The sequence below is a fragment of the Vigna unguiculata genome, chromosome 3 (genome assembly GCF_037176805.1).
Source record: "Vigna unguiculata cultivar grain cowpea cultivar isolate G323 ecotype 2 chromosome 3, ASM3717680v1, whole genome shotgun sequence".
NCBI lineage: Eukaryota > Viridiplantae > Streptophyta > Magnoliopsida > Fabales > Fabaceae > Vigna > Vigna unguiculata.
This window is the reverse complement of record NC_140794.1, coordinates 8887383-8901116: the sequence shown is the minus strand read 5'-3', so window position 1 is coordinate 8901116 and position 13734 is coordinate 8887383. Positions and strand designations below refer to the sequence as shown.

Sequence of the window (13734 nt, the reverse complement as noted above, 5' to 3'; positions counted from 1 at the left end):
TCTGCATTTTCCTCAACTCTATAAACCCACTTACAGCCAACAATTTGTCTATGAGGAGGTAGAGATACTAAGTCCCATGTATTTTGCTGCACAAGCACGTAGAATTCCAGCTGCTTAAGTGCGTTGCATTCCAGCTCCATCGCAATCAACCAATTATCATCCGCATGTGCTTACTTAAAATTTTTATGTACAAAATGAGAGAAACAATGAGGGATGAATTCCGGCATGTAGAATAACAGATTTAGGTCTAGTTTCCATAAGATGAGTGTTAACTATTGTAGTTGTATTAGGAACAGAAACAGACTAGAAGATGAGTTAGAGGTGATACCAAGGTTATCAGACTCGAGAGTCTACATAGACTCGAGAGTCTACATAGACTTGTGAGAGTTTCGTAGACTCGTGAGAGTTTCGTAAACTCGACTCGCAAACCTAACTCGTAGACTTGTAAGAGTCTACTTCATCTGAAAAATTGTATATAGTAACTTAGTTCAACACACATGTCATTGTTATATAAGTTCAAATAACACCAAATACATAAGTTAATACAAATCACAACATAAATAACTTCAACTTTCTAGCTCCAATCCTCTAATTATATAATCTCCAACATCATTATCTCTTTCATCATCATCTTCTCCATTACCATCATGCTCTTCCTCAGATGACAAGTGTACATCATAAACATTGACATCAAATACTATATTATCAAGATCAAATGCCTCTAAAATAGGATTAACCGAACCATTTCTCGAGTATTGTGAATCAATCTCAGTCAATTAAAAATGACATAATTAATTTTTTCAAAAAACCAAAAATACAAAAATTAAATTAAAAATTAAAAGAAAAAAGACAAATATATATATATATATATATATATATGTATGTATATAAGTAACAACTTAAATTAATTTAAAGGAATATATGTATGTAATGTGTGCATAACAGTAACTTAAAATGTAATCTCGAAGCGAAGCACGAAGCACTCAAATAGAAAAAGCTAGAGAAGGTGAGTCAGTGAGAAAGTGAGAAACTGAACCAGCTCAAAGGGAGAAGTGCGACAGCCACTGCATCTACAACGTCAGAGGAGTGCGACGCGACGACGACACAACGGCGATGCGACAGCGACACGACGGCAATGCGATTGCGATGCACTTTCAAGTTTCAATCTTCTTTTGTTCTTCGATTAGGGTTTATGGTTTGAGCTTCGATTTCTCAATTGGTTCACATTTTTTATTTGGGGCTTTTGATTGGGTTTAAAATCTGAATCTGAAGACAAATTTTTAGGTCGTTTCATCCCCTTCTACGAGCTCGGTGACTCGGTCTGAAACTCGTGAGTTTGTACGAGTCAACCGACCCTACTCCGAGTCCCCTTCGAGTCTGAAAGAAAACGAGTTTATTAACAAGTTAACTCATAAACGGTGAGTAAACTCGCAGACTCGTACGGGTTTACGAGTCAACCCGCGAGTTCAATAACCTTGAGTGATACATAGCGTATTAAAAGACTCAAATGTAACAGAAGTTATTGGTGAAGGAGCTTGAGAATTTTGAGGTGGTGTAAGAGTGAGACCTGTGCAGAAATACAAATTAAGATCTATGATAGAATTCAGTGCATTAGGAAAAGAATCTACATAAGGAAAGTCGTGTTCCTTAAACAGAACATCTTTGGACATATATATATATATATATATATATATATATATATATATATATATATATATATATATATACTCTATAACTTGATGAAAGACACTTAACCCTTCTGTAATAGAGAATACCCCAAGAACAAACATTCCTCAGATTTCAAAGTTGAATAAAATATGAAAGTCAAAGAAGGAAAATAACACCAATAAACAAACGCTGTTCTCATTAAATGACTTGGAGCATACTCACCTCCATCTCAGATTCTGCAGCAGATCGATAATTCAATATATCATCTAAATCTGATTCTTTTTCCATTTGCTCCAAATCTCGAAGAATGTCATCATCAACTAGCTAATAAACATAAATATAGTCATCATTAACAGGACACACTACAAAATTAATATTCTAAACCATGGGTTGAAAATAGAAAATGGAAAATGTAATGAAAACAGTATGTGGCTAAACTACATGGCAGACTGAATTAACAGAGAAAAAACTATAAGGCAAATACCAAACTTATCCTAATTACCAAAATTACATCATTCCATTAGTATTTGCAATTAATCGAAGTCCTTTTTATCAAGGTTGTTTATCTGTAATTAATTAAAGGGCCACACAATCCCTTCATTAAAACATATCCTAACAAGTCATTTAAATAAACAAGGTTTAATCAGCCATTCGGTCTTTATAGCTGTGCCAATTTTTCATTTTAGAAACTATACCTAAACACTCAGTTGTAGTCCCTACACAAACAATTCTTTTCTGTTTTAGTATAGGAATGTGGAAAATGTATTTTGCTACCTATTAATAAGTTTAGACATGCCAACTGCCAGGTGACAGCCGAGTACAACTGTTTTAAGTTATTTGTAAAACAAAGAAACTGGTTGCTGTAAAGATGGAAAGAACCTAGCTAAATAAAATATCTACGCTAATTGAAAGAAAATTAAAAATAAATGTCACGATTTCCAACATGTTGAGATAGAGAGAACAAAGAAGCCCATCAATGCAAGGAATAAAAAATACGAAGTCTTTGATACAGGGCATAAATTGGTTGCACGTGCCAAAAAAAATGAGTTCTTGCAGACCATGGGGATAAGAGAGTAGAATTAGGATTTGAGAGTAACTCAGCTCAGCAAAAATGGCTTGTTTGGAAAGAGTTGTTCCTCACATATATATTCTTTTCAGATTCTATCTCTAGACAAATGAAATGCTTTTTCCCCAATACACCCGCAATGTCCAAGCCTATTTGGCTTTTGCCAGAGTAATAGGTAGGTGGCCCTTTTAATGGATCTAGGATGGGCTTAGTACCACCTTCAAATCCATAGAACCAACTTATGAGGTGAGGACTTCCTTCCATATTTAAGCACTTTTCGGTCTGTCTCTAAAGATTTCAAATGTGAGCCAGTCTAGACAAGGTTCATTAGCCAGACGTGTTGTCAGCCAGAAATTTTGACAAATGACAGTTCATTGTGGCAAAAAACAATCACAGATGAAGACCAGAAAGTGTCTCAAGCTGCTGAAATGACTGCATAGCATCGTGAACTGCATACCACTAAAAAAGTTACTTTGCATCAAGCTCTAATACCATCTAAAAGGAAACCGTAACACAAGATAAGAAAAAAAGTGCTTTTCCATATCCATGTGTCATGATGCTGAATTATTCAGATAAGAAAAAAAGTGTGTTTCCCTGAATCATGATTTACACAACGTTGTGAATTAAGACACTGCTTACATATTATCAAACCACATTCAAAGACTAAATGTATTCCACGCAAATTAAATGTATGGAAAAATGTATTTTGACACTGACTTTTTTTATCTACATTCATTTGACAACAAACCTTTATAACAAAATATTATAGTAAAATAAATATAAACTTAAATAAAATAATAATTTATGAATTTAGTATAAAAGAAAAATGGTATCAAACCATCATCATCCTAAATGTATTTCATGCAATTAAATGCCTCTCTACATAACTATAAGGTTTAAATATAGTTTTAGTGGTTGAAAGAATAAATGAACAATTTAGTCTCTGAAGTTGGTGGGTACTATCACACTAGTCCCTCAACCCAAAAAAAAATCCCCAAAACTATAACATGCAAATCACAGCAGTCCAACACGTGACTTGAGTAATAATATTACCATATTTTTGGGACCTAAATGACAATAGCTGACTAAATTTTGGGACTTCGAATAAATGAATTAATTCCAGAAACTTTCTTCACAATCTAACGACCAAAGTGACAGTGGGTTACAGTTTCAGAGATTAAAATGGTCATTTACTTGTAAATAAAAATATGACAATTCTTTGTCAGTAACACTGAAAATTCATTTAGACCATCAAGAAACCCATGATTTTAATTCTTCACTAGACACTAAAAACATGCTTTTTATATTTGTTAAGGACAATAGATTGAAAAAAAAAGTATTTATATATATATATATACACACACACACACACACACACATAACAAATAAAACCAAAACAAATTATATTTCAGGATAGAAAAAAAAATATTTTGGTTATATTATATACATATATTTTGGTTCCTATCAATATGTTTTCAAAGAAAGAAGGAAAAGAAGCAACCTGTTCTTGTTGGAGAAAATCCAACTTAATCTTGTACAAGTTCATATATTTCCGTCGAAAACTTCTGCATCCAGGAAACTTAAAGAATTACTAAGACAAGGTATATGAATGTGAGGGAGAAACTGCATAACAACACACGTCATAAGGAAATCAGGTATACTACATTTCTCCTTCTATTTGTGCCTTATAAGTAGGAAAAGGAAGACAAAAATTTAAAGATACCAACTTGAGGGGCAGTGTTAGAATCCCCTGCTTTATGCTGCATTTAATATTTCCGTGTATAATTTAAAAATTACATATCTAGGAAATTTAATTACATTTCATAATTAGGATAATTAATAGGCTGACAACATATTATATATTTATAGTACAAGATCTTTGATTTTCAATTGTAGGGACAGATTATATCCATAATAAATTAGGATTTTAGGTTAGTATATCTGTGTGATAAATTTAAGAGCAATTGCTCCTCTATGAAAAATATCATAAACAGTTTTTCTGAAAACGATGATTACCATAATCTTGTCTTTTGTGCCATAGCTTGATATTAGAGGCCAAGGTATCATAATTAGTCATCTAACAAGGCAATACAGAGTATGACATTGACATGGTAAAGATAGCAAATTCAAATTCCGTTCAAGTAAAGCCTAAAGTTATCATAGTCAAGTGGCGGTGAGAGAAAACTAGAGCTGGAGAGAGAGAGAGAGAGAGAGAGAGAGAGAGAGAGAGAATGCCCGCAAAAGGTATGAGAAACATAAAATTGACATCAGAAATCAAACACAACTTTTATTGAGAACGAATTATATTGCATGAACTTACAATCGATCACCAAAGTATCTCCATGATGTTTTCTTCAATTTCCTACGAACATCAGAAAGAACTGATTGCTGTGCATAGTGCCACCAAAATATTTGCCAGCCTTCACATTTTCTTGGTAAAAGACAATGCCAGGGGCGAAAGCGTCCATACCTGTATAACATAAAGATTAAAAATTTAAAAAACCTAAAGCTATACTTTTTACATAAGAGACAACTTCACTGGAAAAGCAAGAACTGAACCAAAGGCAAAATACAATCAGAATAATAGCTATTAAGCTGATCACAAAAAGGCGATTATCCCCAGTTTATGGAAGGGAAAAGAACAAATTAATTACATTTGGATAATCAAAGATTTGAAGGAGCTATGGAGTAATTAATGCAAGTACCAAGTATTTACACAATCCTTCTGTTATCAAATGTAACAACTGAAATTCTGAAACCAGTTTAGCTCTATCAAGGAATTACAAATCCTGAGTCACTGAAAAAGTACTCAGTTTTGTTCCTTCTAATACACTATTCCGCATAAGAACTGGAAGTCTGAAACCAGTTTTAGCTTCAACTCAGATATAATGTAATAATGAATAGTGCATCGTTAGTGCTGAAGTTAGATCTAGCTTTTGTGCAGAACACGAGAATTACACAATTTGTGTAACCACAAGTCTTCCTAGATAAACCCTTTTGCAATATACAATAGATGAAAAGCATAAATCAATTAATATACTCGGAATTCATAAAAGAGTATTGTACTGTTGATATAATATTACAATAACCAAGCAGTTGATAAGTGGAAATATTTTTCACATCCACTGATCTGCTTCCAACAACTGCAATAACAGAAATTGACAGGCTGGCAATTTACTTTAATATTAGATTCGCAAAATTATCTGATCAGCTGAAGAGTTTCTACAATTTTTTTCCAAAATTAAAATTGTTATAAAAAAACTCAGTGAACAGTAAATAATTGCACTGTTTTAACCTTGCCTCGTGTTTAGCTTCATATATATCGATGTTATTTTGTTTCTAAAAAAAATAAAGATTACTGCACCATGTGAAAGTATGTCCAGAAAGTACTTCTTTAACAGTACAAAAACAACTATTACAAGCTGTTGTAACATGTGCAGCACGACCTTAATGTGTTTATTTCCTCTTTCCTTTCTTTAGATTTAGTTATTCCTTACCAGAATTGATTAGTCGATATTTTCTTATTTGTTGCAATCAGACTCAATTATGACGTCCATAGTTCTAGCATAAGTTTTTATGACCAAGGCTGTATAAATTGTTGCACACTCGGAAAATATAAAGTGTATTTAATTGTTTTTTCCTCAATTTCAACTCAAGCTATGGCAAGGAACTTACTTTTCTCTTAGTCTACAAGTGCAAATATAATCCCACACAAGACACATGTGCTGTAACTGAACCTCGTCTAAGGATATAACCTGATAAATGGAGACAATATTAGAACTACATATAACCAATGCAGGTAGAACAGAAAAAGATAAATACCAACAGATTAGTTAAATTGACAAAGTCCACAAAATGAGTACCAACCAAACCACTCAATTCGGCAGTGACAGAATACTGAGGAGTATTGCCATCAAGCTTTTCCAATCTGTTGTCCTGGAAAACAAAATAAAAGGCAAAGCATAAGTAGGAAGAAAGAAAAGCTTCCCATGGTCTTAATATTAATTACACAAAAACTGACCAGAAGGTTATGCATAAAAATAATAAGTGGAATGCAATACACATCCACTACACAATTAATGGAAATATGCAGTAAATACAAAAGAAGGTTGGAGTATTGCAAAAAATTGCAATAAATGAAGTTAGTGGTTGTCAAAATGGTGGCTAAGATCATCAAATTGCAAAACCTTACGAGCATGGAGGGCTGTCCATGCTCGATCAGAGTAAAAACACTGATCTTGCTTGTTGAAACATAGAATCAGCAAGTTTTTCTTTACAATTCCAATTTGTGTAACATGGTTTTGTGTTTGGTTTTCGACCATTCAGGTTACAAAAGTAAACTAAACTTCTAGCTCCGTTACACATAAAGTCCCCTAATATCTGTTTCCTCACACATCAAATCTATCCCACACCCTACCTTCTTGATCTCTCCACTGTCTGCCTTCTGTTGTTGCAATAAAATTTCGACCAACCGCATTCTGATCTCCCACCTGGTGTTCTGACTACACTACAATCTTCATGCTGTTGATCTGGTTTCTATATCTCAGCACAATCTATATTCTTCTTTAACTTCTCATGCCAAAAAATCTCCTCAAGTTTAGATGCTTGGGTTACATTGGGACCATTTTACCATGCTTTAGTATTTATAATTGTGTTATCATGTGCGTTGTATGTGATCCTTTTATAATGAATTTTAAATTTTAGTTAAATGTTATCATTTAGATGTTATTTTTTAACCCCACCGTTTTTCATGCACATGTATAACTTTGCATTTTCAGTAGGATCATACAATCCATGTGTTAGGATTATGTGATTTACAATATTTCACCCCCATCTTGGTCCCCACATAGGACCTCAGTATAAACAACATTGATTACAGTTACTATGAATAGGAAATTTTTCTGATCGAAAAGTACACGGGGATGAAACCTTGACAAGTTACAAAAGAAAACAGCTAGAACTTAAGATATTGAAACATGTAACAGGGCATGCAACTACTTTTCATTGCTAACAAAGAAGCACCATTAAAGAGACCACAAGCAGGACACCATACACATTGTCTCTCTCTCTCTTGTAATAGAAATAGATAAAGCTACTGTTCATTCTCTAATAGAGTTAAAATCATAAATAAAACAACAATTAGTAAGATGCAAAGTTAAAGTGGAATTATGGAGAAAGAGGGTTCTACTAAAGATGTCCATACCGAAAGAATTAAGGTTGCATCACATGGTGCCAATATAGAATAGTAATGTTTTCCTTCCAATCTAATATTGCTTGCTGAGTACGAGTCACCCATAGTGTTCATAGTTACCAAGTCCATGGAGCCATGAAACAATCTGGAATAAAATTCAAGCCCCTTGACTTCAACAATTTTATGTTCTTGGCCATTTCTCATCCTTCCATTTACTGACCTGAAATATAGGAAGAAAAAACAAGTCACCTCTAAGTCAACTAACTTGCATTAATTGGAATTTGCTCGCCTGAGATAAAACTTGAAACAGAACGACAACATTTCAAACACAATACCATTAACCATACCAACAGAATGTTACATTTCAATTTGAACAGCAAAGGAGGAGGTCAGAGATATGATTTGATTATGTTAGAATTATGATTTGATTTCATTAAAGAGGGAGGTACGATAGGATTTGATAGGGAAATATCTTACCAAATAATTCTCATTTTAGATATTGATTCCATTCTTTATCATTGTATATCTAAATACTCGTGTGTACAAAATACATGGAATTCTTTATATCCCTTCTCAGTTTTTCGGTTCTCAACTTGGTACTAGAGAAGTACCATCCCCTACATTTGTTTTTTACTGGTGCTGATACACACCTTGATCGAAAAAACAGAAAAATTCCCAAAATGCATAGGTAGAACCCTTTTCTACTGAATATACCACAATTACTATTGTTCAACAAGTGTTTACAAAGGAACTAAACTTCCTTTACAATCCTTGCAAACCCTGCATTCCCAAGGAAAGTATTAATGACATTTATAACAAGTCTGTCTCCCTATGCATAGGCTCCAACTTGAATGGGAGTGTTAGAGATCTCATTTGATTGTGTTATTAGATATGATTTGATTACATTAAATAGAAAGATATGGTATGATTTGAAGAAATCCAAGCAGGTTTTGCTCAACAGCAGATGTCATGCCCTCCCACTTGAGGGGGTGTGGGAGGTGGGGGTGTCAGATATTATTTGGCATTATTTACCTTATTGGCTCTAACAACGAAAAGGGCCTACATGGTTCTCTCACGGGCTCTTGTGATAATGACATTTGTAATAAGCTTGTATTATATGATACATGTGCTCCAGCGTGAAAGGACATATTAAAGATATGATTTGATTTTATTAAACAAGATACGGTAGATAGGGAAATAACTTACCAAATATTTCCTATTATAAGATATTGATTTTTTTTCTTATTGTATCTCTTTTCCATTATAAATAACAATACTAATGTATACAAAACACAGAATTCTTTATAATCCATCTTGATTTCTCTCTTCCGAACATGGTACCAGTGCAGTATCATGTTCGATGACTTGTTTTGTCACCATTCCTTTTAACAGAGGTAAAATAATGAACATTTAGAGAAAAAGAAAAAAAAAAGATCGGGGATGTAAGATAAAAAAAATGTAATAAACACAAGACGTAATAAGATATAAGATAAGCACCCACAGAATAGGCGACAAATACTCCACAGCCCCAAAATAGATCCAGAAAAAAGTCTCTACAAATCTTCAACAAGAAAAAAAGAAAAAAGGTCTAATTATAAAAGTAAAACGAAAATAAGAGAGCATTACCCAATAAGATGTTGCTTCATGGTCAAGCTAGTAAACTTTAAACCAAACATAACATGCCCCTGAAAAACATTAAAATTAAACAACTGTTAGCCAAAGTTAGTTGTTAATAAGCAAATACTTAAAATATGTGGATTTAAAAGCAACATGCAAGACCTGAGTAATTTGAAAGGGAATATGTGCAACATAAACATACCATATCATTCTGCATATCTGTGTATAATACGTGAAAATTCCTTATGTCTACTTGAATGCTGTCAAGGATCTGAAAGAAAAGCAATAAGGCATAAAACATTAATTGCACCAAGTACGAGTGTCCTATTAGGTAGAGAAAGACACTCGATAAGAAGAGATATAAAGTTACACAAATAGGAGGATAAAATATCTCCCACAAGTAGTCTACTAAAACAGAAAACCACAAAGCAGAACTCAATAGCATCTAACATGGCACAATGGCACAAATCTTTATATAAATTTGAAATTGTAATCTTTCTTCTTGCTTCGTTTTTTTAAATTATTTGGCACCAAGGTCCAGCAAACGAAACTTAAAAAATGGAATCAACCATGCATACAACAAAAATTAAAAAAGAAATGACAGTAGTCTTATCCTATACAGCAATAAGAATATTATTAATACCAGAAGATAAACTTAGAAACCGTTCCTAAGCCAGTTTGTAGCAACAAGTATGCTTTAAAAGAGGTAGAATTTGAAAAGTTGAAAAGTTGACCGTCCAAAAATTTGAAAAGTTGCAGTCCTGTGATTGTGACAAGCACTTGTTCTTACCAGATCAAGAAATTTTCAGTTAAGTTTGAGAGAGATCAGTATGGTGAAAGTGTGAGGGTGGTAGGAGGAAGTAACAGTGGATGTGTTAGAGTTGTGGGCAGAAGAAGAATTTTCAGAGGCCATGGGATTCAGCTCTGTATACCATGTAAGATAGAGAGGATTGGGAGAGAGAGAGACAGAAAGAAAGAAAACTGTATTTGACTGTTGTCAATTACAAAAGAATACCAAACTAAACCTATGCATAGGAACGTAAATATATATAGGAAAGAAAGGGTAACTGATAAAAATAGAATCAGTTACTCTTTGTTACTGTTGTGTTATCAACGAGCATAACCAAACTAGTTCCTAGTTTGACTGGTTGACCCAGCGGTTCAAAAAATGCTCTATCCACACTTTAAGAAAATTGAATTAGGGGTACATTACAAACGAAAATCATTCCTGGGCATGTACCAAATAGCACAACCTTACAGGAGCTTGGTCCTTGACACCTAGGACCAACAAGACTAGATTGCTATGAACAGAGTAGCCTAGGCAGAAACAACAATAATACCTAGCAAAAAAAGAAATATCCTACCTTTGTAGTGACATGAGAAATGAAAGATTGCCCAGCTTGACTACCTGCAGAAAAAAACTATTAATATAAAAACCAAATACACAAATACTTCACCCAAATATTAGGTTGACCAGCACAAGGATTAGCACAAGAAAACAGGTCAAAAGTTGAAATTTAATATTGTGAAAGATTATTAAATTCTCAAATGTTTATTAGAAAGAAGAGAGGAAAATAAAAAACAATTGGAGGATACTGTATCCTACTATCCTCTGTAGCAAAGCATGCAACATAAGAAAACATTTGCTCCCAAATCATTGTTTAATAGGGATTGAAAACCAAACAAACACATTAGCCAATAAATAATAAAGATCTCATCTCGTCTTTAAAGCATATAGATTGGTTATAGGAAACCTTCAATTGAAGGTGTGAAACACGAAAGGAATAAAAAAACAAAAAATTTATATAAGAAATATTATTTCTCCATAATCTTCCAAATATACACAAAAAGCAAAGGAAAATTACTTCCTTTCTTACAGTGCATACCATAAAAAAAAAAAAAAAAAAAAACTACAATTTCTCTCCCCTTCAAGCAACAAAACTACTGAATATAAAGGTTTTCCACCAGGAAGACCTCTGCCCCCAACCAGAACATCTGTCCCACTAACTGCAACAGCTATCCCACTAATTGCAATCTCTGTACCCAACCGAAACAGCTGTCCCACAGCTACCAAAAAACTCAAAACTACATTAATTTCTACTTTTCCTTCGACAATACATTCTGCACTCCCTCTCCTTATTCTCCTTTTTATAAATTGATCACTACCCATTCCTCCCTGCCGTTAAGGAGAGAAGGGGGGCCTGCTAAGTTTAGGGCTAAGCAAATGCATGAATTGAATTATTCTGAAATTGAATTTTAAAGGTGATTCAACATAACTGAACTAAATAGTATAATGGTAACAACATCATGGTTTGAGTGAATTGAATCAAATTAAATTATTCTAAATTTTTTTAGAATTGCTTGAACTATCTGAATTTTTTGAATTGTTACCAATGGCCAGCTTATTTTAGAATATGTTTTCCAATCTCATAAGTCACAGTCCAATTTAGTTCAAACAGTTCTATTTAAAAACAATTTAGTCGTAAAAAATTAAACTAGCATAACAATTTTGTTTAGTTGTTCTAAACAATTCAGTTTTTTAATACAATTTAATTCAAAATCCATTTAGTTCAGCTCAAATATTTTCGAAAGACCAAGATGAGTTTTGTATAAATGAAGAAATAGAAATTCATTCATTAACATGAAAATCTAAGCTTAATAAAAGTCCTTTAAATATTCATTGCTAAGATATGTTGGAATTGAGAAGGAAACTTACCATGGCAAAATGGAAAACGATGTCAATGTTAATTGTTATTTATTAAGTAAAGAATAAAAATGGAGTGTACGTGGCTTTTGTCAGTAAGATTTGAGAATGGTAGATCTCCATGACCTTGGCCCAAGAAGCAGAAATGCTCACAGGATATGAACACGAGTCATGTCACAAAGCAGTAGCCTTATTGTTGCCCCAAGGCTCAATTTAACTTATGTTAAGTAATGAATATGAAAATATATTTTTTTCACAACAGATAAAAAATAAGGCTTCAATATGCCAAGGCAGTGTAGCCACAGGCAGAGGGAGAAGGAGCTTATCAAGAAGTTAGACCTTAAGAATTGATATCGTACAGAAGAAAATTTCAGTCTTTACTTCTTTAGAAAAAGTTGCAAACCCTTCTAGCGGCCTTCCATTGAACTTATTAATAAATTCTCTATCTCTCAAATAAAGGTCTGATGCAATCTGAACCCTTATTTGGAGCTTGACAAATAATTTCCCTTCTTACATAGAAAATAAATAAAATATATTTGAATAAAAACACTTCAAATCAAAGTTAAATGGCTTACCACACACTCGTCTGGATAATTTTCCCAACTCTGCTGCTGCTAGCTTAGCCTTTTTTCCAGCAAATTCTCTTTTATCAACAGCATCAGCACCCCACTATTACAACAGCATAGAATAGCTAATAAACTCAAAAATAAATAAAATACATAAGAAAAATGTTTGGCTACAAATGATACAACTAAGAATCTAAAATTTGTTTACTATGTTTTTTCATTAATGGTTATGATTCATTGGTTATAGGTTGCTCTTGAAAAAAGAAGCTTGGACACAGAACGCTGGAATTAAGAAGTACCTCTTGATCACCTCGCTGTGATGCAGAAATAAAGACATCCTCTAAAATTATTATAATGGGGTCCCAAGGCTTTTTCCATGGAATTTTTATGCTTAACTTTCCAACTCGACCTAGCCAAATTTTCAAGCAACGTTAGGAAAGAAAAAATAGTTCCAACGAGAATTTCCAATCCACTTATTTCAATCAACCACTTTATCAAAAAAAATCAAAAACAGAACAGCATAATTATAAATAGAAGACAAAGAGTGTAGAATAGAAAATCAGGTCCAGATTTTTTATGGAAATGAGCTGCATTTGTTAACTATATGTTTGTAGGAGGATCAATTTGCTATACCTTGTTTTAGTGCAAAGGGAAGCTGGAGATAATCAAATGCATCAAGTATCAGCTCCACATTCTCCAGTAGTACTTCCTCTATGCAATAATAAATGTCAACTCAAAAATCAGTTCTCCAAAATTCTTAATTTAAAGTGCAAGCATTTACGATTAAAATGATTAGTAAATAGCAACAGAATAACCAAATGGAAGCACATTATGCATTTAGTCAAACTTAGTTATCAAATTGTGAATCCCCGTGCTAGGTTTTTAAATTATGTATCATAATCTGTACAGAATCATAAGACAA

General features: G+C 33.2%; 1 protein-coding gene across 3 annotated transcripts in view; it reads right to left on the bottom strand.

Moving 5' to 3' along the window:
• LOC114177994 (vacuolar protein sorting-associated protein, putative (DUF1162)) overlaps window positions 1-13734 on the bottom strand; it is a 42522-nt gene that overhangs the window by 24929 nt on the left and 3859 nt on the right. For 2 of the 3 annotated variants that reach the window (XM_028063642.2, XM_028063640.2), the window contains exons 6-17: window positions 13446-13523; window positions 13112-13221; window positions 12822-12915; window positions 10907-10950; window positions 9745-9813; window positions 9552-9610; window positions 7938-8145; window positions 6602-6670; window positions 6410-6489; window positions 5055-5204; window positions 4236-4299; window positions 1891-1992 (exon numbers count right to left, since the gene is read on the bottom strand). In XM_028063642.2, the coding sequence (XP_027919443.1) occupies window positions 1891-1992; window positions 4236-4299; window positions 5055-5204; window positions 6410-6489; window positions 6602-6670; window positions 7938-8145; window positions 9552-9610; window positions 9745-9813; window positions 10907-10950; window positions 12822-12915; window positions 13112-13221; window positions 13446-13523 (1127 nt within the window). Of the gene's footprint in view, window positions 1-1890; window positions 1993-4235; window positions 4300-5054; window positions 5205-6409; window positions 6490-6601; window positions 6671-7937; window positions 8146-9551; window positions 9611-9744; window positions 9814-10906; window positions 10951-12821; window positions 12916-13111; window positions 13222-13445; window positions 13524-13734 lie in introns of those variants that run through there. The other variant, XM_085671245.1, reaches the window with a different exon arrangement.